Here is a 23,687-nt window from a genome sequence, read left to right as displayed (position 1 = left end):
TCACCTTCACCTCCTCTCACTACCTCTCACCTTCACCTCTCCTCTCACTACCTCTCACCTTCACCTCTCCTCTCACTACCTCTCTCCTTCACCTCTCCTCTCACTACCTCTCACCTTCACCTCTCCTCTCACTACCTCTCACCTTCACCTCTCCTCTCACTACCTCTCACCTTCACCTCTCCTCTCACTACCTTCATTGTAGTTGTTTGTTCTCTTCTTGTCGGTCATTGTGTCACTTCTTATTGTTGCACGTCCTATGTCTATGTCTTGTCTATGGTGTTTGTGTTTGAAAAATCCCATGTATAATTTCTTTGGCAGCATATTTAATATGAGCGCCCCCACGGCCCCCACCACCCCTCAGAGCCCAGACCAGACAGACTGCCCGGAGGTGCAGGTCCCTGACCTCCTGTTCTTCTCCGTCGGGGTCGTGAGCCTGGTGATGAACCTCCTGGTGGTGTTGGCCGTCATCCGCAACAGGCAAGTACTTCTACTCAAGTACAACTTTGAGGTATTTGTACTTTAGTAAAAAAAAAAAAAAAAAAAAAAAAAAAGTACAGAATATTTCCATTTAAGGGACTTTTACGCCACTGCATGGAGTAGTGGAGTAAAAGTGTAGAGTAAAGGAAAAAATATTAAAAGTGGAGTAAAATAATCTTTTAAGATAATAGGGTTCTGAAATAGGTAAGAGTCAAGAATGAAATGCGTTGTCAAGTGGCCTGCATGAATCTTATCCCACCGATTTGTGTTTGAAAGCCTATACAATGCTGTAAAGGGTGCATATTTGATAATAATTGTTTTTATACAATGGCTCAAGAACTAATTTTAGTTAGTTAGTTAGTTTTATTTGACAATAAAAAAAAACAGTTACACACAATACAAAAAATTTAAGGTTATCCTATAACCCTAGTTATATGAATACTGGCTGAGCATCTCGCTCTGCCTACTGAGATATCACAATCTCCAGCACCTACTGTGCCCGTGGAAACTAAACACATGCACCCACCTGCACGTGACCACGCCACTCCCGTGTGTGCCTCTACAATAGGCAGGAAGTGGTCACGCTTACACCCTTCCAAGTTCGAATTCCATACGCGGAAAACATCCAAGGGACCTCAGGGCGCTGAAGAGCGAGACACCAGTATTCATATAACTAGGGTTATAGGATAACCTTACGTTATATCTCATACTGGCAATCGCGTCTCGCCCTGCCTACTGAGATAAAGGGCAGAGCGGACACGTGGCCACGTCAAATGCACCCCCTGAGGGCCCATAAGCCCCTGCCAGGGAGGAGGGGAGTCCCGTCCACCCGCACGTCCTAACGAAGGGGTGGAGGCAGTCAACTACAACCAATGTGCGAAAAGGGGAACCAGGCACCCCAGAACGCACAGAGCAAGCGGGACCACGTGTGACACAGCACTCCGCGGTCCAAACCCACACACTCCTGCTAGCCCACCTGATGGCGGGATGCAGGAGAGGTCCCGGACCTCAGGACTGCCTGGGAGACAGAACCCCCAGTCATGTCCATGAGGTAAAACCTAACGAAAGGACTCGGGGAGGACCATGAGGCCGCAGTGCAGATGTCCTCCACCGAGGCCCCCCCAACAGGGCAGCAGAGGCCGCCACACCACAAGTGGAGTGCGCCCTGACGCCCCCGGGGGGAACCCGTCCAGCCAACGTGTAGCAAAGGGCAATACCCTCTCACAACCAATGTGACAGGCGCTGCTTGGACAGCGCCTTACCCGCGCGAGGGCCACCGTAACAAACAGTTGATCGGAAGCCCTGAGATCCCGCGTGCGACTAAGTTAAAACCTTCAGTGCACGGACAGGACACGACAGGCAAAGGCTCGCCTCCAACTCACTAGCGTGAGGAGGAGGGCGAAACGAGCTCCGGATATTCTTTGGCACGAAGGCCGGATCAGGCCACAGAGTCGCCTGCTATCGGCCCAAATAGACAGGTACTCTGACCGCACCGAGAGAACACGCGGCTCACCCACGCATTTAGCGGAGATGATGACCAAAAGGAACAATCCAATGGCGCCTGCTCAAGAGGCTCAAGCGGGGCCCCCAACAGCCTTTCAAGAACAGTTGGAGGTCCCGACTCGGAGACAGAGAACGTTCCACAGGCTTGAGACGCCGTGCGCCAAGCAAGAAATGTCCCACGAGAGGGTGGCAGAACAGTGTTCTGCCCTCAAAGCCCACATGACAAGAAGATATAGCTGCGGTGTATACCTTCACTGTCGAGGCTGACCACCCATCCAGGATAGACTGGAGAAGGACAGAACCGAGTCCAGGGAGCATGACACCGGGTCCAGGCCCCCAACCTCACACCACTCTCGAAAGAGCTGAATCAGGGCCGGGAACCACACAGCCGTGCCCCGGTCCGGCGCGACCAGTATCAAAGTTCTTCACTCCTGACGTACCCGCCCCAACAGCTGAGCTATCAGGTGTATGGGGGGGAACGCATACAGAATCCCGGGCGGCCACGGACCGAATCGGCCGCCGCCCGGTGGAGACAGGGGGAGCGTACTCCTCCCTGTCTGTTGACATACGACACCGACGTCGTGCTGTCCGTCCTGATCAGACCATGCTCGCCCATCACATGATGGCCGAGCTGTCCGAGGACTAGAAGCACTGCCTTCAATTCCAACACATTGATATATATTCTTTTTTAACCTTTATTTTACCCAGGGTAGGTTCGCTGAGCACAGATGCTCTTTTTCAGGAACGCCCTGCTTCACATTCACACAGTTCCATTCACACCTGGGAGCTGCCCAGTACAACCACAGTTGACACCATTGGCCACTGAGCAACTCCACTGGAGCAGTTGGGGGTTAAGTGCCTTGCTCAAGCGCACTTCAGCGGTTGGTGTTCCTGCTGGTCCCGGGGATCGAACCGGCAACCTTCCGGTCACAAACCCGCTTCTCTAACCTTTAGGCCACCGCTGCCCCCTACTGCGTCGGTCCGACACATCCCCCCCATCCCGTGAGGGAGGCGTCGGTGAAGACCGTGACGTGTGACAGCCTGCTGCCCATGGGGACCCCAGAGGGCGAGGTGCCCCAGTACTGACATGGGAACCTTCAGCTGCTTTCACTTGACTCTCACAGGGTCTATTTTCATACTGAAGAACCCACCTCTGTATCCTCCTCATGAAGAGGAGGCCAAGAGGGACCACAGCTTGAGCAGATGCCATCATACCGAGCAGGCGCATCACGGTCAGCGCCGTAACCGTCCTGCCAGGACGGAACCTCCCGAGCACGCCGAGCTGAGAGGGATGCCCACATAGACCTTGAGCTCAGAAATAAGCCCAAGTACTCCACCCGTTGACTGGGAAGAGGAGTACTCTTCTTCCAGTCTACAGAAAAACCCAGGCTGGTGAGGAATTCCACCACCTGCCTGGTATGAGACCTGGCAATCTTCTCTGACCGGCTGAGGACCAGAACGTCTTCCAGGGTAGAATACAATTCGTATCCCCTGACGACGCAGAGGCCCCAGCGTGGTCTCCACGCACTTGGTGAAGATGCGAGGAGCCAGAGAGTAGCCGAACGGCAGCCTCTGGTACTCGTACGCTAAGCCCTGAAACAGGAAGCGTAGGTATGTCCTAGGAGGGAAGATCGGGACGTGAATACGCATCCTTCAGGTCTATGGAGGTAAACCAGTCTCCCACTCTGACAGCGCTTAACAGGTGGGTGATGGTCAACATTCTGAACCTTCCATGGAACAGGTCCAGTATGGGTCTGACCCCCCCCCCCCCCGATTTCTCGAGCACCAGAGAATATCGGGAGTAAACGCCGCTCATCGCGTCCTCCCATGGGACCACGACGATGGCCTGCTTCGCCGCCAGAGAACGAATCTCCTCGGCCAGGGCTGTCACTGCCGTGGACTCTGACAATAGTCTGTACCAAACACAAAAACGGAGGACGGGGGTGTGCAAACTGTAACACAAGCGCCGCCCTCAGCGTTCTCTCCATCCACACTGACATATGGCACTACTGTAGCCATACGTGGTAAAAATTCCAAAGCGCCCCCGCCGCCAACTGCTGCTGGTCCGCTAGGAATCGTAGATAGGTGGCCCAGTCGCGTCTATTCTTTTACCAACGGATTTCCAGTTCCGCGTTTGCGATCTGCGATCTGATTGGCCACTGACGTTTCTGGTGCGATCTGATTGGCCACTGACGTTTCTGGTCATGTGACATGTGCGCCCAATCGCGTGACGCGCCCATTTCCGCCTCGAACAGCAGCAAACTACCTAACGCCTAGTTTATCACTGGTTAAGCTTAGGCGACTCTTTCGAAGTTGGTTATGGTTAGAGTTTGGAATCAGGGCTGGTGTTCTATCGCCCTGCTCTAAGACAAACTCTAACCTTAACCAACTTCGAAAGAGTGCCTAAGCTTAACCAGTGAAAGAATTGTCCGTCACACGATTGGCGCGACCAGAAACGTCAGTGGCCAATCAAAGCGCAGAAATCCGTTGGTAAAAGAATTCAGGTGGCCCGGTCCCTCCCGCTGTGCGTTGTCAACCCTGGTCTCGCCAACCACACGAGCAAGGTGTCTCGCGGAGCCGGGATATCGCACCTTGACTCTACCAACGAGGCAATCGCACCCAAGGGGGGGACCCCGACAGAAGGGGCGGTCTGATACGGGGGGAGCGGCCATCACCCCTGGTGACATAGGCTCCCCTGCTGAGCATCTTCCCGGCTTAGCTTGCTGGGGACAGCCTGCTCTGCAGCTGGACATGCATGGTGTGTGGTCCCCACGCTGCCCGATAGGGTGAGTCCCTACACACTGTAGCCCTGTAGTGATATTACTACCACCCAAATTACGCGTGCCTGACTGACCACCGCAGGATCGGAAGTCCAGACGGGGGAGGCACTAACGTAATACCCGGCCTGGCGAGGGCGGGGCCGGGGGAACCCACGCTGCGACCTCCTGGGCCTAGAGTTCCCCCTCTGACAACATTATTTAGATACAGGGAACCCTGCTCTGTCGACAGACACAACACCAGGCTCACCAAACACAGACGCAGGACGTGTGGCGTGGGAGCCTCCTGACAGCACAGCATTCTCATAGACAGACCCAGGCCTAGCTAGCAGCTGGGTGTCAGCCCCTGTCTCCATGAGAAGCGATATGTGGGGCCGCTTGCGCTTCACTGGAAGAACGCGGCCCGCAGCCAAAGGGGACAAATCAGAGCCTTGAGTCCCGTAGTGTAGCGGGGGGGAGTAACCGGAGAGCGTGCTAGACACACTTACTACTATGTATGTACTATGCTACTATGTCTATACTACTATCTACTCTGTAAAATGCTACCATGTCTATACTACTATCTACTATGCATTAGTGTAGCACTGTAGTGTAGCACTCAAGTTCAAGTTCTGGCGCTGCTAGAGGAACAATGCCACTTCTGCCAGAGCTGCACCCTTCCTGCTGACCTGTTGCACACAATTTGTAAGTCGCTTTGGACGAAAGCGTCAGCTAAATGACTAAATGTAAATGTCAGTTAAAGATGGAATTCTTTTGAATGAGCAAGTGATTTTACTGGTAATGATAACAATTATCTTAATTGGGTAACGATAACGATCTCTGCTAAAAGGCTGGGAATCTCACAGTGAGCAGTTGCCATGGTAACTAAAGCCTCTGATCGAAGTGTAAAAAAGGCCTTTTCTATAACAAAATTTACAAAATGAACCATTCTGTATTATCAGTAATTTACCAGTGCCTTCATCAATGCAAGAAAAAGGTTGTCTTAGATACAGACGACTTCCCATCCAGAGAGATGGAATGGCCGTGGTCTTGTTAGTCTTGACTTTGCTTCTTCCACCTCTGGCAACAGGAATCTCCACTCACCCATGTACTGCTTCATGTGCAGCCTGGCTGCCTTCAACACCATCGCCAGCCTCAGCAAGACCTGGGAGAACCTGATGATGGTGTTTGCTGACAAGGGACATCTGGACCAGAAAGGGCCCTCGGAGAAGAAGATGGATGATGTGATGGACTCCTTGCTGGTTATGGCCTTTGTCGGGTCTATCTTCAGTTTCCTGGCCATTGCTGTGGACCGGTAGGTCATATAACATGCTCATGAAGTCAGGACCGGTCAGATGCAAGGCAGCAGATTCAGCATATTGTTCAATTATTTCTTGATGCAGGTGGTTTGATAGATTTTTAGGAAATCCAGCATGTCAACATCATATTTATGATCACGTCTCATGATACTGTATATGTTCATAATAAAGGTGCATCACAAATGGCGGTCGGGTGGCGTAGCGGAGATTGCGCTCGTCACCAATGCAAGAGGCTGCGGTCTCGACTCCCGGAGTCAGCATTGCCTGCGGCTTGGGCCGGTCGTCATACTAACTCGTTTGGCTGGGTTAGCGGGAGGGAAGTCGAGGGTGGTAATCTGGCATTGTGGACAGGTCAGGTCTGGGCGCCTGCTCAGCGAAAGGCAGGAAATGGTGAAGGCAGCGTGACCTCCCATGCGTTACGCTTCATCGGTGCATCACAAAAGGTGAACGGTCAGTGAAACATGAAACTCGTGAACTTGTGAGTTTATCACTGGTATTTCACCACTTGGTCGGTTGCTCAAGTGCAACGTCCTGGTGGTGTGAGTTGATGAGGACTGACTGAATGATAACTCAGTAGTTAGCTGAGTTTTCAAGATGTAATGCAAGAAGTAAGTCCATTCATTGCAAAAACAGCAATGAGCGCTTATGGTCGGGTTGGTAGTGTAGAGGTCTAAGCACCCGTCTACCACCACAGAGACCTGGGTTAAATTCCTGCCAGCGGTACCTCTGGCTTGATCAGTCGTCCCTATGGACACAATTGTCAATGTTTGTGGGTGGGAAGCTTGTGGGGTATGAGTCTTGATTATTTCAATAGTGACTCTTGCTGGCCGGTCCTGGTTGGAAGGGAGGGGATCTGAGGGAGAAGAAACCATCACGTCTCATTAATTCCCGGGATATGTCTGGTGTCTTGAGAAGGTTGATCGTGAACCTGATCCATGTCCCGACAACAAAGACTTTAGTAATGAGACAGGAAACGTCCATCTTGTTTGTCTTCGTCTGCTCCACAGTTACATCACCATCTTCCATGCACTGCGCTACCACAGCATCATGACCATGCAGCGCACAGCGGCCATCTTGGTGGTCATCTGGACGACGTGTGGGGTGTCGGCGGTGGTCATGGTGATATTCTTCGACACCAATTTCATCATGATCTGCTTCATCGTCCTCTTCCTCGTCTCCTTGGCGCTCATCTGCTTCCTCTATGTCTACATGTTCATGTTGGCACGCTTTCATGCCAGGAAGATCGCCTCGTTGCCCGGGGGCGGCACACGTCGACATCAGAGGTACAGAATTTCACATGTGAAGTATCAAGTTTTTACATGTTATCACATATACGTATCAAGTTTTTACATGTTATCACACGTGAAGTATCAAGTTTTTACATGTTATCATTAGGGCTGGGACTTTATTGCAGTAATTTAGATTCATTAACTACAGAAAAAATTAAACGTTAAAAAAGATGTACGCATTTTATCGCACACGTCACAGCACTTTGCTCTCGTCTGTCGGCTCCGGCTGTGTTTCTCCCGATTATTCAATACATTGTTGGAAAGTTGAATTTGCCGCCTTTGGATCGTCACCTCACTCAACCTATTGCATGATTCCATTATTTTTTTTTTATCAAATTTTTCCTCTTATTTTCAATTTTTCTCCCAATCCCAAATATCGCCAATTCTCCCCTTCAATTCTCCCCTCCCCTGTCTTGAACGTTGCTAGACTATGCCTCCCACTGGTCGCCTGTAGTGAGGATAGAAGCCTTGCATCACGTGTCCCCTCCGGTACACAAGGAGGCAGCCTGTCGCATCTTTTCACCAGACAGCGCGGACTCTCAGTGGCGAGGAGTAACGCGTGGGAGGCTCACTTCCTGTCTCTGCTGTACAGGCGTCACCCAACCGACCTGTAGGAGTCGCTGTCCACAACGTTCAATCGACTTTCCCACCCGCTAACTCTGCCAATTGAGATAGTATGACGACTGGCCCAAGCCGCAGGCAATGCTGACTCGGGGAGTCGAGACCGGAGTCTCTTGCATTGGTGACGAGCGCAATGTCCGCTACGCCACCCAGCCGCCCCCAACTGCATGATTCCATTCTCAAGTTACAAGACGAAACATGTGGTGAGCGTCATTTGACCAGCCGTTCGGACCACGTCCGGTTGTGAACGGTCCTGAACTGGCCAGTGACCAGTCACCGCTGATGGCAAAAATTATTGACCACAATTGTAGCCAATGAGCGCCGGTCCAAACGCGATCTCAGACGGGCGCTCAGAGTGGGGGAAGGTGACACAAGAAGACAAAGAAGTCCTTTGTTTTGAAAATGGCAAAATAAAGGCAGTGGACGGCCATTTTGGATAATCACCCTGAATTATTGCGGTAAAAACCTTTGTGAAACACTCATGTACTACATAAGACTTCAGGCTATGGAACCGTTATGTTTTCCAGCTCCTAAACAGGCATCTGGCAACCACTAAACAGAACATTTCATGTGAGTACACAAAACTTAAACTTCAGTGTGTTCAAACCTCTGTTACTCTATTTCATTAGCACTCAAAGTGATTTTTCTTTATTGTGTAAGAAACTTCGGAATGTTACCTTTCAAAAGAGAAAAGGTCCTTTGCGCTATATATATACAGACCAACAGTCAGATCAATGTAATTTTTTACAAAGTGCAGCAATTTTAGGAATAATATCTATCTATATATATTATTCCTAAAATTGCTGCACTTTGTAAAAAAATGCATTGGTCTGACTGTTGGTCTGTGTAGTAGCTAATAAACAAGATTTTGCTGCTTAAATGTATGTATAATGTATATTCATTGATTTACTCGTATACCAAAATCTATTTGAATTGAAAAACGTTGCTTTTCACCTCAAATATTGATATGTTTTTTAAATGTGATTAATTTCAATTAATTAACTATAAAGTCTCGAATGAATTCGATAAAATGTTTTAATCGAGTCCCACCACTAGTTATCATGTGTGAGGTACCACATTTTTACATGTTATCACATGTGAAGTATCAAGTTTTTACAAGTTTTTCTTAGCCTGCTTAACTTTGCAAGTTGCCGTCGCTCGTGTTTTTTCCCCTCGCTTAGTTTCCAGACACAGAGGTAGTTGCCTCCTCATCATAGATATTGTGCTTTGAAAAGACACCATTCTACTGACGGCTACAATGTAATAATCAGTGGTGCAGTCGTAATATGGGCCAAGGCCAAACGCCACGTGCACGCGCGCTCCCGCGCACGCGCATACATGTTCCCTCGGTTGCGCACAGAACAGATGATTATTATGCATAACAATGTTTTAAATGTAATTGTAGTTACAATTTCTTTAATTGAATTAACTTAAACTAGAAAAGTAAATACAAACTAAATTAACAATGTAACTTAGAGTTAGTTTACTGAAGGACAGTTTCCTTCAGACTGAAGCACAACTTGTCTCATCCTTCCAGTCAGGAGATCAAGCAGCCCCCCACCTACAGGGCTTGTATTTGGTTGTCGGTATCCTATTATTATGCAAAGTCTAGGTGATAAGTGCCGGCCGGGGTATACGGCGCGGCGAGTCATTTTTGTGTGCGCGCGTGCACATCATTGCGCACACTTCAGCCTCAGTGACGTAGCCTAAACGGCGTTTAACCGCGTTTGACCACCACTGCATGCCTGGTAATAATGTCTCTATTGTGCATGAGTAGAAGTTCTTTAAGATCTTCGGACTCACTTTGAACTTCCTTAGACGCCTAAGGAAGTAGAGCGCTGCCGTGCCTCAGTTAACATGAACACTGAGTCTCCATCGGCAGTGGCTCTGCTTTCTATTGCAGTGGCCTGTAGGCTGTTAATTGACAGATTCAAAGTGTGCATAGAAAGTATTGATGTCATATAACATGCATCACGGTGGACCAGATGATCATACATGCATCACTGTGGACCAGATGATCATACATGCATCACTGTGGACCAGATGATCATACATGCATCACTGTGGTGGTCGTAACATGTCCTTAAAGTCAGGACCAATCAGGCAGAAGATTCAGCCTGAAATGTTGTTTTGTAGATGTAATTTAAAAAACAATTTGATTAAATGTATTTTTTTCCCCCATCAATCTATACAATAACCCATAATAGCAAGTATATTAATTTGTTAAGTTTATTAAAATTGAAATACAGAAATTGTACAAAAATAAAAGAATTCAAAAAAAAGAAATACAGAAATTGTACTGCATGGTTTTGGCCCAAAACCACATGGCACGGCTGTGAAGATATCATTCAGATATCTTGAGGTCAGAGGTCAATTGCCTATGCCCATTTTCTCTCAGTTGGCGCATGATTTACCCCATTTTCCGGTGAGCTAGCATGACATGGCCGGTATGTTGACATTCCTCTAGGTTCATATGATACAACTAACGTCGCTCCATAATACATTCAATACTTATTTTTATTCTGTCTATAAAACGACACAATGTGGAAAAAGTGAAGGGGGTTGAACACAGCGTGTTGTATGTATGTGAACACACAGCGTGTTGTATGTATGTGAACACAGCGTGTTGTATGTATGTGAACACAGCATGTTGTATGTATGTGAACACAGCGTGTTGTATGATGAATGTGAACACAGCGTGTTGTATGTATGTGAACACAGCGTGTTGTATGATGAATGTGAACACAGCGTGTTGTATGTATGTGAACACAGCGTGTTGTATGTATGTGAACACAGCGTGTTGTATGTATGTGTGACCGGTGTAGTCGGGTGTACTCTCTGACGGCGTTGTGTTAAGGAAGACAGACATGGATGACTGTTGACGGACTTTATTTCCCTCCTGTTAGGTTACAATGCAACACAATGCACCAGCATTAGGAATAGTCATCTGCACTGCAGCACGTGAGTCCACGGACCTCCAGGTGGAACTGGCTCATAAGAATGACACATTTTAATATACAATTACATTGGAAAAATATACACAATTGAATACAAAACGGACACATGGGAGCTACTGTACACACATACCTGTTAGGTTACAAAGGCAACAATATGCAGCAGCATTAGGAATAGTCATCTGCACTGCAGCACGTGAGCTACAATTGGGAAAAGACGTGATTCCATTAACTACCATGTTAACAGTGCACGTGTGTGCAAACTTCCTACATGCTATTAAAGTGCATTTTACCCAGTCAAACCTCCCACAAAACAACTGCACAGGTACATATTAACAACAGTAGTTACATTACAAACTCGTTTCACAGTTTTAGGAATGTAACATACAATATTTAACAACTTTTAGACCGAAGTCTTTCACTGAACATAAGGAGTAGTACTCACTCCACGGACCTCCAGGTGGAACTAACTCACCACCGGAAAGCAGGCAAGATGCGTGTCCCGGAGGACCGGAAATGCAAGGGTGTCGATTTCAAAATAAAAGCCTTAACTCCCAAAAGTGCAATAAAACAAAACGAAAGGAATGAAATCAACTCAAATCAATAAAATAAAACGTTTAGGAGTATTAGTGGAATGTATTAAAGTGTATTTTGTGATGGGGTGTAATTATCTATACAAGGCAACAAGGCACTTGTTACATTCACCCCACAGAATTACACCTACATCGAATAAAATAAAACTGTGCCTACCTCGTGTCACACTAGTCACAAGCTTACTATGAGAACCACACACTGCGGAACAATCCAACGATACCTGTCACCTAATAAAAGGCCAGGAGGGCACTAGGAGTGGCCAACTCCCACCATACCTCCAGGGATAACGACGGTGCCTTATACACCATCCAGCTACACTTGACCATACCATGACGAGGGCACATACACATAAATAAAACTGTTACTCCTTATCACCACAAAGGACACTGTATCAGGCCGTAAGCGCCATACACAACACTGCAGCTAACCTCACACACGTTTGATAGAGGCTTGCGGCTCGAAGCCCATCAAACTCTCAAGTTGGACCATTGTCTCTATCAGCCGAAAGACTGGCTTGATGACCCTACCGAACCTGGACGTGTAGTGTTCAGTGGTCTGTGGACCCTGGCTCTGACCAGGCACACTGACACTCATTAGCTCAGGAGTACGCCCTGGTTGTGTGGACACAACACTGTCATCATGCTGGACTACAGCAGGGGGGGAACTCGGTGGAGCAAGCAACAGTGGGGGACTGGCGGCACTTGCCACTGGAAGCTCACTCAGAGCAGGGGACATCCCCTGGGGGGAATACGGACGTAGCCCGTCATCCTCACTCTCCACTGAAGACTGCTCTTGCACCCATGATGCGGTGCGATCCCCATCAGGTCCATCTCCCATGGAAGGTCCATCTCCCATGGAAGGCTCTGCCGCCACACTGTCCGCGTCTGAGGCACTAGCTTCAGGCATGACTGAGAGGGAGGCTTCACCAGGCGCACAGGTGTCGCTGTCCGCGGCTAGACCCTCATCATCAAATGACCCGTCCAAGGGGAGGAAGTTGACCTGAAGCAGGAGGTTCCTGTGGACTGTCTTCTCCCGTCCAGTCCGGTCTCTGATCCGATATATGTGGCACTGTGGTCTGGAAGCAATGACGGTGTAGACGTCCGGCTCCCATTTGTCCGCCAGCTTCCGCTTCCCTCTGGCGCCCTTGTTCGCCACCAGGACCCGATCACCCACCGAGAGGGGCAAGCCCTTCATCTTTTTGTTGTACTGGTCAGCCTGATGCCCCTGTTCCACTGAGGTGTGCCTCTGGGCCAACAGCATAGCAGACTGGAGATCGGCCGCCAGGGACTTCACATAGGCATCATAGTCACAGACCACCTCGTCCTGGAGCACATTCTTAAACAGCAGATCAACTGGCAGACGCGGGACCCTCCCGAACATCAGGTAAAAGGGGGCAAAGCCAGTCGTCTCATGCTGTGTACAATTGTAGGCGAAGGTCAGGCTCTGGACCATCTGGGGCCATCTGTGCTTAGACTCCGATGGCAGGGAGCGCAGCATTCCACCCAGGGTCCGATTGAATCTCTCAGTGCCACCATTCCCCATAGGGTGATACGGAGTGGTCCGGGACTGCGTGACCCCTGCTAACTCCAGCAGCTCCGCCATCAACTCACTCTGGAAGTTCGCTCCTTGGTCCGAATGCAGGCGCTGTGGGAAGCCATACACACAGAAATAGTTGTCCCACAGCTTTTTAGCAACCTTCTTCGCGGTCTGGTCTCTGCAGGGGAAGGCGTGGGCCAGCTTTGTAAAGTGGTCAGTTATGACCAGAACATCCACAGACTTGTTGTTATTATCTTCAGCTGACCAGAAGTCGATGCACACCAGCTCCAGTGGTGCAGAGGTTATTATGCTCTCCAGAGGGGCTCTGGCCGCCGGCTCTGGAGTCTTGCTGAGTACGCATCTGGGACAGTTCCTCACATGGCCCCGCACATCCTTCTCCATGTCATACCAGTAGAAACGCTGACGTACGAGAGACAGCGTTCTAGGTTGACCTTGGTGACCAGCCAAGTCATGCACTCCAGACAGCGCCTCCGACTTCAAGGACTCAGGCAGAACATACTGGAACCTCTTGTGCCTGGTCATGTGGTCCTTCGTAACCCTGTACAATATGCCGTTCTGCATAGCGAGCCTCTCCCACTGCTTCAGCATCCTCAAGGCGGGCTGATCTTCATAGCAGCGCTCGCGTCTGGAGGGTCTGCGGCCCCTTTCAACGTAAAAGATGACTCTGGAGACGGTGGCGTCTTTTCGCTGGCGGGCCTGCAGATCGGCCAACGACAAGGAGGAGACTGCGTCGTGGTCGGCAGTGACAACAGTGGACAGGTGACCCGCCATAGATACTGCCCTGTGTCTTGGCGCAGAGTCCCAGTCTTCCTGGGAGGAAAGCACCGTGGAGGTCTCATCCGCCGACATGGACACATCAGCAACCGCACATCCAGAAGGGGTCACTAGAGCTTGGGGCTGGCATGTCAGACGGAAGATATCCTGCACCCCCCTGTTCTCCACATCACACACTTGCTCCAGAAGAGCAGAGTAAGGCTCGGTCAAGAGACGCCGGCTGAGCGGCCTCACGAAGGGATCTCTGCTCAGCGCATCGGCCACTGTATTCAGCCTCCCAGGCACATGCTTGATGTCGAAGCAGTAAGGGGCCAGCTTGGACACCCAGCGCTGCTCGCATGCGTCAAGTTTAGGCTTGGTCATGATGTACGTGAGTGGATTATTATCAGTCCACACAGTGAACTTGTGACCCTTGAGCCAGTGACTGAATTTGTCACACACTGACCATTTGAGGGCCAGGAACTCCAGTCTGTGGGCAGGATAGTTCGCTTGACTGCGGCTGAGCGACTTGCTCGCAAAGGCGATTGGTCTGGCCTTCTCCTCCCCGACAGGGACTTGAGAGAGCACTGCTCCAATACCGTCCAACGACGCGTCAGTGGAGAGGATGAACGGCCTCTCAAAGTCCGGGTGAGCCAGCACTACACATTCGACGAGCGCCCTCTTGAGCTCCTCAAACGCCGTCTCACAGGCGGGAGTCCAGTCCTCAGGAGTCAGCTTCCGGAACGTACCAGCTCTCGTACGACCAGCACTGGTCTTCCCTTTTCTCTTCTGGCCAGCTGTCAAGGCAAAGAGGGGCTTGGCTATACTGGAGCAGCCATGTATGAAATTTTGGTAATACAACACCATGCCGAGGAAGGATCTCACTCTCTTCGGAGCGGGAGTGCGGCCATCCGACTCCATCAGATCCTCTCTCTGGAAGCCAGAGATGACGGAGACCTTCTCTTGGTCGACAGAGACTCCACTGGCATCGACCACATGACCCAGGAACCTGACCGACCTCTGTAAGAAGTTACATTTCTTCTGTGCGAGCTTGAGGTTGTTCACTCTGAGTCTGCAGAAGACCACCTCCAATCGCTTCAACGCCTCCTCCTCAGACGGCGCAAACACCAGCAGGTCGTCCAAGTAGCACAAGAGGCTGGAGTAGTTGAGGTCGCCAAAGATGCCGAGCATCATACGCATGAAAGATGCCGGACTGTTGCACAGGCCTTGCGGGAGTCTGTTGTACTCGTACAAGCCCAGTGGTGTTGTGAAGGCAGTGTACCGCCGGTCAGACACATGGAGAGGGACGTTGTAGAACCCTGAGGTCAGATCCATGGTGCTAAAGAAAGCGTTCCCACCAAGGGCAGCAAGGCAGTCGGACTGATGGGGCAACGGATGAGCATCTTTGACGGTCTTTGCGTTGAGCCAGCGGAAATCCGTACAGATCCTGAGGTCTCCATTCTTCTTCCACACCATGACCAGAGGTGAGGCATACTCGCTCATCGACTTGGAGATTATCCCCTTCACCTCCATCTCAGTCAACACCTCTCTCAGTTTGTGATAGTCAGCTGGGGGGACACGCCTAAAGGGCAGGCGGAACGGACGGTCGTCCGAGAGGTGGATACGGTGCACAAAGTCTTTGACCTTTCCACAGTCCAGCTTGTCCTTGGAGAAGACATCTTGATACGTCACCAGTAGGTCAGCTAGCCTCTTCTTCCCATCAGGAGACACATCACATGACTTGATGTTCACGTCCTCCAGTCCACAGTCGGCCAACATCTGCTCAGCATCTAACGAAGAGCCAGGAGAGGCGGAGGAGCTGGAGACACCAGACTGCTGCTGACACAGGCCCTGAGTGATGGACAGATCTTCAACAGCAAGACAAGGTGAGACATCAGCCAGTTTGGCATTACGACGGAGCGTGATGGGGCTCTGTGTCGGGTTCAAGACCTTCATGGGGACCCAGCGGTCGCCCCACATGGGAGTCACCACTCTCCCCACTATGATGTTGCGAGGGGCCGACCTCGCTGAGGTGGGCTCCACAATGACTGTACTCCCAGGAGACACATGTGCACTGGCTGGTAGCTTCCCCCACACTAGATACTCCTGCTGAGGGAGGAGGGTAACCGCCTGGCATAGCTTCACTGTGCCTATCACCCCGGGCGGGTCTGGGCCCGACCAGCGGGAGGTGCAGCTTAAGAGCTCAAGGAACTTCTCACACTCAGGGTCTCTGTTTCTGCAGGACACAAGCTCCCAGTACTTTTCAGTCGACTTCAGCCTTTGGAGAACGGACTTGATTACATTAGTGCCAATTATAAACTCGTCTCTCTGACCTGGCACAACCAACGTAGGAACCACAAACTTTGACCCACAAACTTCAATCTCCAAATCATAGACACACTTTGGTCGAGTAGTCAAGCCACCACAACCAACCAGCACCACATTCACAGGTGCCGGCTGGACACGAGGGAGAACACCAGCGGTTTGTAACTTTTGTTCACCTTCCTCACTGAGCGTGCATGACATACTACCAGAATCCAACATTCCCCTCAATGTGTACTTGTCACTGACTAACACTGGAGCATAAAACAGTTCACTAGCTCCGTTCACTCTCTGTGACCCAACAAAGATGGCTGTTTCGTTTTCTGGAAGTAATCTGCAGCTGTTTACATAGATGGCTTCTAAGTCTGGTTCTCTCTCGAGGGTTTCATTCACTTTGCCCATACTATCCCTCTCATTGCATGGGCTGGCTAGTTTAAAGGGGCAGCATTGACAGGATGGGTCTGAGCGGGTCTGTTGGAGGGAGATGCTGATCCAGCTGATGGCTGGGAGATGCCAGGGCATGAGTCCTCATAGTGACCAGGGCGGAAACAGCGGTGGCACAGCCGATAGAGCATACAGTGTTGATAAGTGTTATGCCTGCTGTCTTGACACACTTCGCATGGGTCGTGCTGGTTGTGCGGGTAACTCTGCTGATTCGGTCTGGCCTGGTTGCGCGAATAACCCTGCTGACTCGGTCTGGCCTGGTTGCGCGAGTAACTCTGCTGACTGGGTCTGGCCTGGTTGCGTGAGTGGTACGTCTGCCCATTACTTGGCTGGATGTGGGAGCGAGACGGCTGACCAGGCTGAGCCTGTACTGCTGGGGCCAGCGAGGCCGAACACAGTGAGAGCACACGGTCTAACAAGTCAACCACCTGATGAAGGCCAGGGTCTACAGAGGGGGGACACGCCGGGGCAGGAGTCATTAAGATGGGTGTAGGAGGGCTGAGGGCCTGCGTTGCGGCTAAGACCCTGTGGGGCTCACCAAGCTGTTCATGAAAAGAGCCAAAGGAGGGAGGCTGCTGTGACTGCACAACAACAGAAGACTGCTGGGCCCCACCATACAGGACAGGAGGGGATGGGCCACCAGCCATGGGGCTCTGACTGCATGCCGAGATGTTAACCTGCTGTGCCCGTGAACTGGATCTCCTTTGGTCTCTCTGGTAACCATCTAGACGCTCCTGGACCTCAGCTGCAGTCCACTGCTCCACAGGCTTCAGCTGGAAGGACATAGCTAGACTGGGATCTGGGCAGTGCGTGATCAACATCATCACGACCTCGGCGCTCGCATCATCAACACACCGACCCCGGCGACGTAGACACTCATCTGCAACATCGATTGCTTTATTCAGCCGGACCCAGTAATCCATCACTCCCTCACTAGGCCTGGGAACCATGGCATAGAAGTCGGCCATGGGCATACTGGAGTATGTCAGCTCGCTGAAGTTACGCTTTAAAATGTCAAACACAGCTGCAGGGGTCATATTGGCAGACAACTCAGGCCGGCTACGCAGTGACACCTTCACTATGTCTCTAGCTTTACCAGTCAACCTGCCCATCACTAGATCACACAATTCTCTGTCGGTTTTACAACTCGCTCTAGACAGATACACTAGCATCATGTCTTCCCACTCATGTATGGAGACTGGCTCAGTGCGATCACCTCTGAAGAACGGAGGTGGTTTAGTCTCCGCCTGCACTATCACTTTCATCCTTGACATGTCTGCACACCCAGAAAAACATTGTGGTTGGGGTGCGGGGACCTTGGGCTCAGGGGCGGGGACCTGGGGCTCAGGGGCGGGGACCTGGGGCTGATAACTGGTCTGGTGCATGGCATGCAGAGTAGATGCAATTTGTTCTCCTATCTGTATGGCAAGGTCTGTGACGAGGCTGCCTAAATCCTCTGACCTAGCGAGTTGCGGGGCTGCATCATTGCCATGCGTGATTGGAGTAGATGTGGCCACTGGCCCCACTGCTTCAAACACTGACTGGCGAACTGTAGACTGACTCAGTTCCACAGGTCTTCCCCTCCCACACATAAGAGCTGACTGACCCCTGCCATATACAGGCATCATACCCACCATCTCCAGATCTGGTGGTCCTGCTTCAGACATGTTCAAGAATAAAAAATAAAAATGCTTTAGAGGGCTATAAACAAAAGAAAAGTATGTGTGAATGTGTTAAATGGCCGCTTGTTACTGCTCAGACTCTAAACACTAGACTACACACGAATACATGTAGGCTACTGTATGGCTATCCATTCACAATTTACCAGAACAGATGGGGGGGAAAAAAATTATAATATATATATACATCTCATTACCAGCCAACCATATAAACAAATTAGTTCCTAATTATATTTACAGTGGGCATGTGTTAGATAGCAACACTTGTTACTGCTCAAACTTTGAACATTAGACCATAGGCTATCTATTCACAATACATAACAGATGAAAGAAGAAAAAAAATACAATGGTCTTGTACAACTAGTGTCGTCTCCAATTACTGTATCATTACAATAATATTTACAATTACAATCAATAGCATATTATTATCAAACAAAAACAACCAATATCACATATGCGCTTATCCTATGCGCACACGTTAACGTTCGACGTTGTACTCAGCACAGCCAGTTGAATGAAGAAGCGGCGTGCAGACAGCGTCCCCGGTGGACAGGCGAGCGTTGTCCGTTGTCCGAGGTCAAACGGCACCACGTGTGACCGGTGTAGTCGGGTGTACTCTCTGACGGCGTTGTGTTAAGGACGACAGACATGGATGACTGTTGACGGACTTTATTTCCCTCCTGTTAGGTTACAATGCAACACAATGCACCAGCATTAGGAATAGTCATCTGCACTGCAGCACGTGAGTCCACGGACCTCCAGGTGGAACTGGCTCATAAGAATGACACATTTTAATATACAATTACATTGGAAAAATATACACAATTGAATACAAAACGGACACATGGGAGCTACTGTACACACATACCTGTTAGGTTACAAAGGCAACAATATGCAGCAGCATTAGGAATAGTCATCTGCACTGCAGCACGTGAGCTACAATTGGGAAAAGACGTGATTCCATTAACTACCATGTTAACAGTGCACGTGTGTGCAAACTTCCTACATGCTATTAAAGTGCATTTTACCCAGTCAAACCTCCCACAAAACAACTGCACAGGTACATATTAACAACAGTAGTTACATTACAAACTCGTTTCACAGTTTTAGGAATGTAACATACAATATTTAACAACTTTTAGACCGAAGTCTTTCACTGAACATAAGGAGTAGTACTCACTCCACGGACCTCCAGGTGGAACTAACTCACCACCGGAAAGCAGGCAAGATGCGTGTCCCGGAGGACCGGAAATGCAAGGGTGTCGATTTCAAAATAAAAGCCTTAACTCCCAAAAGTGCAATAAAACAAAACGAAAGGAATGAAATCAACTCAAATCAATAAAATAAAACGTTTAGGAGTATTAGTGGAATGTATTAAAGTGTATTTTGTGATGGGGTGTAATTATCTATACAAGGCAACAAGGCACTTGTTACATATGTGAACACAGTGTGTTGTATGTATGTGAACACAGCGTGTTGTATGTATGTGAACACACAGCGTGTTGTATGTATGTGAACACAGTGTGTTGTATGTATGTGAACACAGCGTGTTGTATGTATGTGAACACAGCGTGTTGTACGATGAATGTGAACACAGCGTGTTGTATGTATGTGAACACAGCGTGTTGTATGTATGTGAACACAGCGTGTTGTACGATGAATGTGAACACAGCGTGTTGTATGTATGTGAACACAGCGTGTTGTATGATGAATGTGAACACAGCGTGTTGTATGTATGTGAACACAGCGTGTTGTATGATGAATGTGAACACAGCGTGTTGTATGAGCGTGACGTCATGTCTCATGTCTTCCACCAGGGGGAACCCTAACCCTAACCCTAACCCTAACCCACCAGGGGGAGCAGTGCCATGAAGGGAGCCCTGACTCTGACCATCATGTTCGGGGTGCTGGTGGTCTGCTGGACGCCGTTCTTCCTCCACCTCATCATCATCATGGCGTGCCCTCTGGACCCGTACTGCGAGTGCTACCGCTCGCTGTTCCAGGTGCACGTGGTGCTGCTGATGAGCCACGCCCTGGTGGACCCGGCCATCTACGCCCTGCGCAGCACCGAGCTCAGGCTCACCTTCCGGAAGATGCTGCTCTGCTCAGACTGCAGGGGGCGCTGCTGCTCTTAAGGTGGCGTGGCTGTTCATACAGAACGTACAATATACACATGTGGCCTCTGATGAGATAAGACCAGATGTTCCTTTATTGATCCACTTGGGGGAAATTGATTCAGCATTGGGGAGGGGGGAGGGGAGGTACAGGTATACGATAAGATAAGATATTCCTTTATTGATCCACTTGGGGGAAATTGATTCAGCATTGGGGAGGGGGGAGGGGAGGTACAGGTATACGATAAGATAAGATATTCCTTTATTGATCCACTTGGGGAAATTGATTCAGCATTGGGGAGGGGGGAGGGGAGGTACAGGTATAAGATAAGATAAGATATTCCTTTATTGATCCACTTGGGGAAATTCAGGCATCATAGCAGAATGGGGGAGGTACAGGTACAGGTAGACATACAGGTCACAGAATTATAGTACAGCGGGCGGCTGGGTGGCGCAGCGGACTAAGCGCTCGTCACCAACGCGAGAGACACCGGTATCGAATCCGGCTGTCAGCGGTGCCTCCGGCTTGGGCCGGCCGTCATATACTGACTCAATTGGCAGAGTCAGCGGGAGGGAAGCCGGTGGGGTGGTAATCTGGTCGTTGTAAACAGCGACTCCTACTGGTCAGTCAGGGCGCCTGCACAGAGAGGGAGGGAGATGTTGAAGGTAGTGTGAGCCTCCCACACGTTACACCTCACCAATGAGAGTCCGCGCTGGCAGGTGAAAAGAAGTGGCTGGCTGACTCCGCATGTATCGGAGGGGACATGTGATAGTATCTATTAACCCTCCCTAGACCGACCAGTGGGGGGCACATGCCCTACAATAAATATGGTTACAAATATATAATCGAATAATCTAAATCTAATTTAATATATAATCTAAAGAAACAAAATGCTAAAATGCTAAATGCTAAATATATGCAATATATAATCTAGTAATCCAATAGGCTAAATCTAATCTAATATATAATCAAAAAATGCTAAAAGGCTAAATATATGCAATATATAATCTGATAATCCAATAGTCTAAATCTAATCTAATATATAATCTAAGAATTCTAGATGCTAAAATGCTAAATGCGAAATACATGCTCTGATGTAGTATATTCACATAAGGTGCGGTATGCATAAGGTAAGTATTGTCCTCGTAGGTGGGAGTCAGCTGCTAGGGCAGGGTATTATGGGCAGGGTAATAGTGGAGAGACATGAATATAGGCAATACATTTAAATGAATAAAAAAATTTAAAAAAAAATTAAATGTGAGGGGGAAAAATGTGTAAATATAATTAACTAGTAAATAGTGTAAGCAATTTACACTTATAATATACATGTTAATATACATCTGTGTGTGTGTGCGTGTGTGTGTGTGTGTGTGTGTGTATGTGTGTGTGTGTGTGTGTATATGTGTGTATATGTGTGTATATGTGTGTATATGTGTGTGCATGTGCGTGCGTGTTCTGTTCTAGAACCGGCCCCATCATCATCTCCTGTCATATTCCTCTCCAGACTTCACAGCAGTTTCGCCCCCGGTGCTTATTATCTCCACGCCGCTCTGAGACGACCCGTCTGCACGGCCTTCAGCGGGCTGCTCTGTGGGACGCATGGCTTCTACACACAGAGGGTCCGTGTTGAATAGATAGGCCACGGTTCTCATTAGTACAGATACCGAAGAAATTAAATGGAATGTTTGATATTCAACGTGCATGCTGTTGCCATTCTACCTTTTACATGTTGTATTACGTTTGAACGAAACAGATCATTTCAATGGAGGCGAACGGAACGTTTGGTGATCGCATTTACATACTGTGAGCTATGTCACCACTTGTAATTCATCGTGTAGTAGATCCTCAAGGCTATGAATAGTCTACATTATGTGTGGTTTTTAATTGTATTAAAGGTACTATATAACATGTAGAGTAATGTAGAGTAATCATAAAAAGTGATACATCCACAGAGCTTTTAGAAGGTGCAGAACAAAAATATTGCTTTCCTCAAAAAAGATTTTGCAGGTCCAAAAGGAATGTTGTTGTTTACATTTAGCATTTTACATTTCCCCCTCCCTACTTCCCATTTCCCCATGTGGAATGCACCTGATTTGATGAATGACATGCTGATGCACTAGATCGTCATCTAGTGGCTGAATGTTATCTATAGCACCATCTAGTGGCTGAATGTTATCTATAGCACCATCTAGTGGCTGAATGTTATCTATAGCACCATCTAGTGGCTGAATGTTATCTATAGCACCATCTAGTGGCTGAATGTTATGTATAGCACCATCAAGTGGCTGAATGTTATATATAGCACCATCTAGTGGCTGAATGTTATCTATAGCACCATCAAGTGGCTAAATGTTATCTATAGCATCATCTAGTGGCTGAATGTTATCTATAGCACCATCTAGTGGCTGAATGTTATCTATAGCACCTTTACGTGTGATGAACTAATGCAGGAGCTTGTCTGTTGTCAAAACACATGATGTATTCCTTCACTCTCTGTCCTTTTGAAAAACGTCTTTACAGTTCACGTAAATGGTTCTTCAATGTTTGTAATTATGTATGACAGCAAAGCACAGTTTGCGTAAATTACATCAATATGAAGTTTATGTTTCACAAACATAAATCAGTTTAACCCTTCTGCCCCCTTAGCAAAGATTTCGTGTTTTTTGCCTATATTCATTTGTGTTTCTGTGTACAACGATGTCTGTGTTGATTATTATGTCATGAAATTGCGTCAGATTGGTCATCTTTGATATTTATTCAATATATCAAAGGCTCATCATTAGAATGCCTGTAAAAAAAAAAAGGTTATTCACTTTTGGAGCGGACAAACCTTGGCAATCTTTTCGTGTTCTCATTGACTTCAATGTTAAAAACGCTGATTTTTTAACATGAAATCTGCTCTAATTCATTCAAAAACACGCTGTTTTAGTATCACCGAGAGCCTGTTGCCGAGAGCCTATGTCCGTTTGATGAACGTTACCATTTATGACACACGGTGGCGCAGTTTCACTGTGGCTGGTGGGAGTGATCCCTCTCAGCGCTTCTGCCGCTCTGAAGGCTCCCTGGGCGGCTTGGAACGCGGAAGGCTCTTTCAAAATCAGCGGGGAGCTTTCAGAATGTTGCGGGGTCTCATACACTGTACCCCCGCGACGTATAATAGCCAAACAGCAGTGCTTACTACCGTTACTATAACGCTAATAACTACCGAATTAGTCATTCATTTGTAAATATGAATACATATTCTTTTTCACACGGACTCTGCATGATTTTGATGCTGAACGCTGGCGTTGAAAACGTGTAGAAA

The 23,687-nt window shown here is 48.7% G+C and overlaps 1 protein-coding gene across 1 annotated transcript in view; it reads left to right on the top strand.

Moving 5' to 3' along the window:
* LOC311245888 (adrenocorticotropic hormone receptor-like) overlaps positions 1 to 20,403 on the top strand; it is a gene marked incomplete at both ends in the record, with an annotated part of 96,261 nt that extends 75,858 nt beyond the window's left edge. The window contains 4 exons of the mRNA XM_084335913.1: positions 319 to 477; positions 5,827 to 6,051; positions 7,063 to 7,338; positions 20,124 to 20,403. Coding sequence (XP_084192039.1) covers positions 319 to 477; positions 5,827 to 6,051; positions 7,063 to 7,338; positions 20,124 to 20,403 — 940 coding nt within the window. The remainder of the gene's footprint in view (positions 1 to 318; positions 478 to 5,826; positions 6,052 to 7,062; positions 7,339 to 20,123) is intronic.
* Between the last annotated feature and the right edge of the window lie 3,284 nt (positions 20,404 to 23,687).

This window comes from Notolepis coatsorum (assembly GCF_963971535.1).
Source record: "Notolepis coatsorum genome assembly, chromosome: 19".
In the NCBI taxonomy this organism is placed as follows: domain Eukaryota; kingdom Metazoa; phylum Chordata; class Actinopteri; order Aulopiformes; family Paralepididae; genus Notolepis; species Notolepis coatsorum.
The sequence above is the reverse complement of the archived record's forward strand: the minus strand, read 5'-3'. Positions and strand labels throughout refer to the sequence as shown.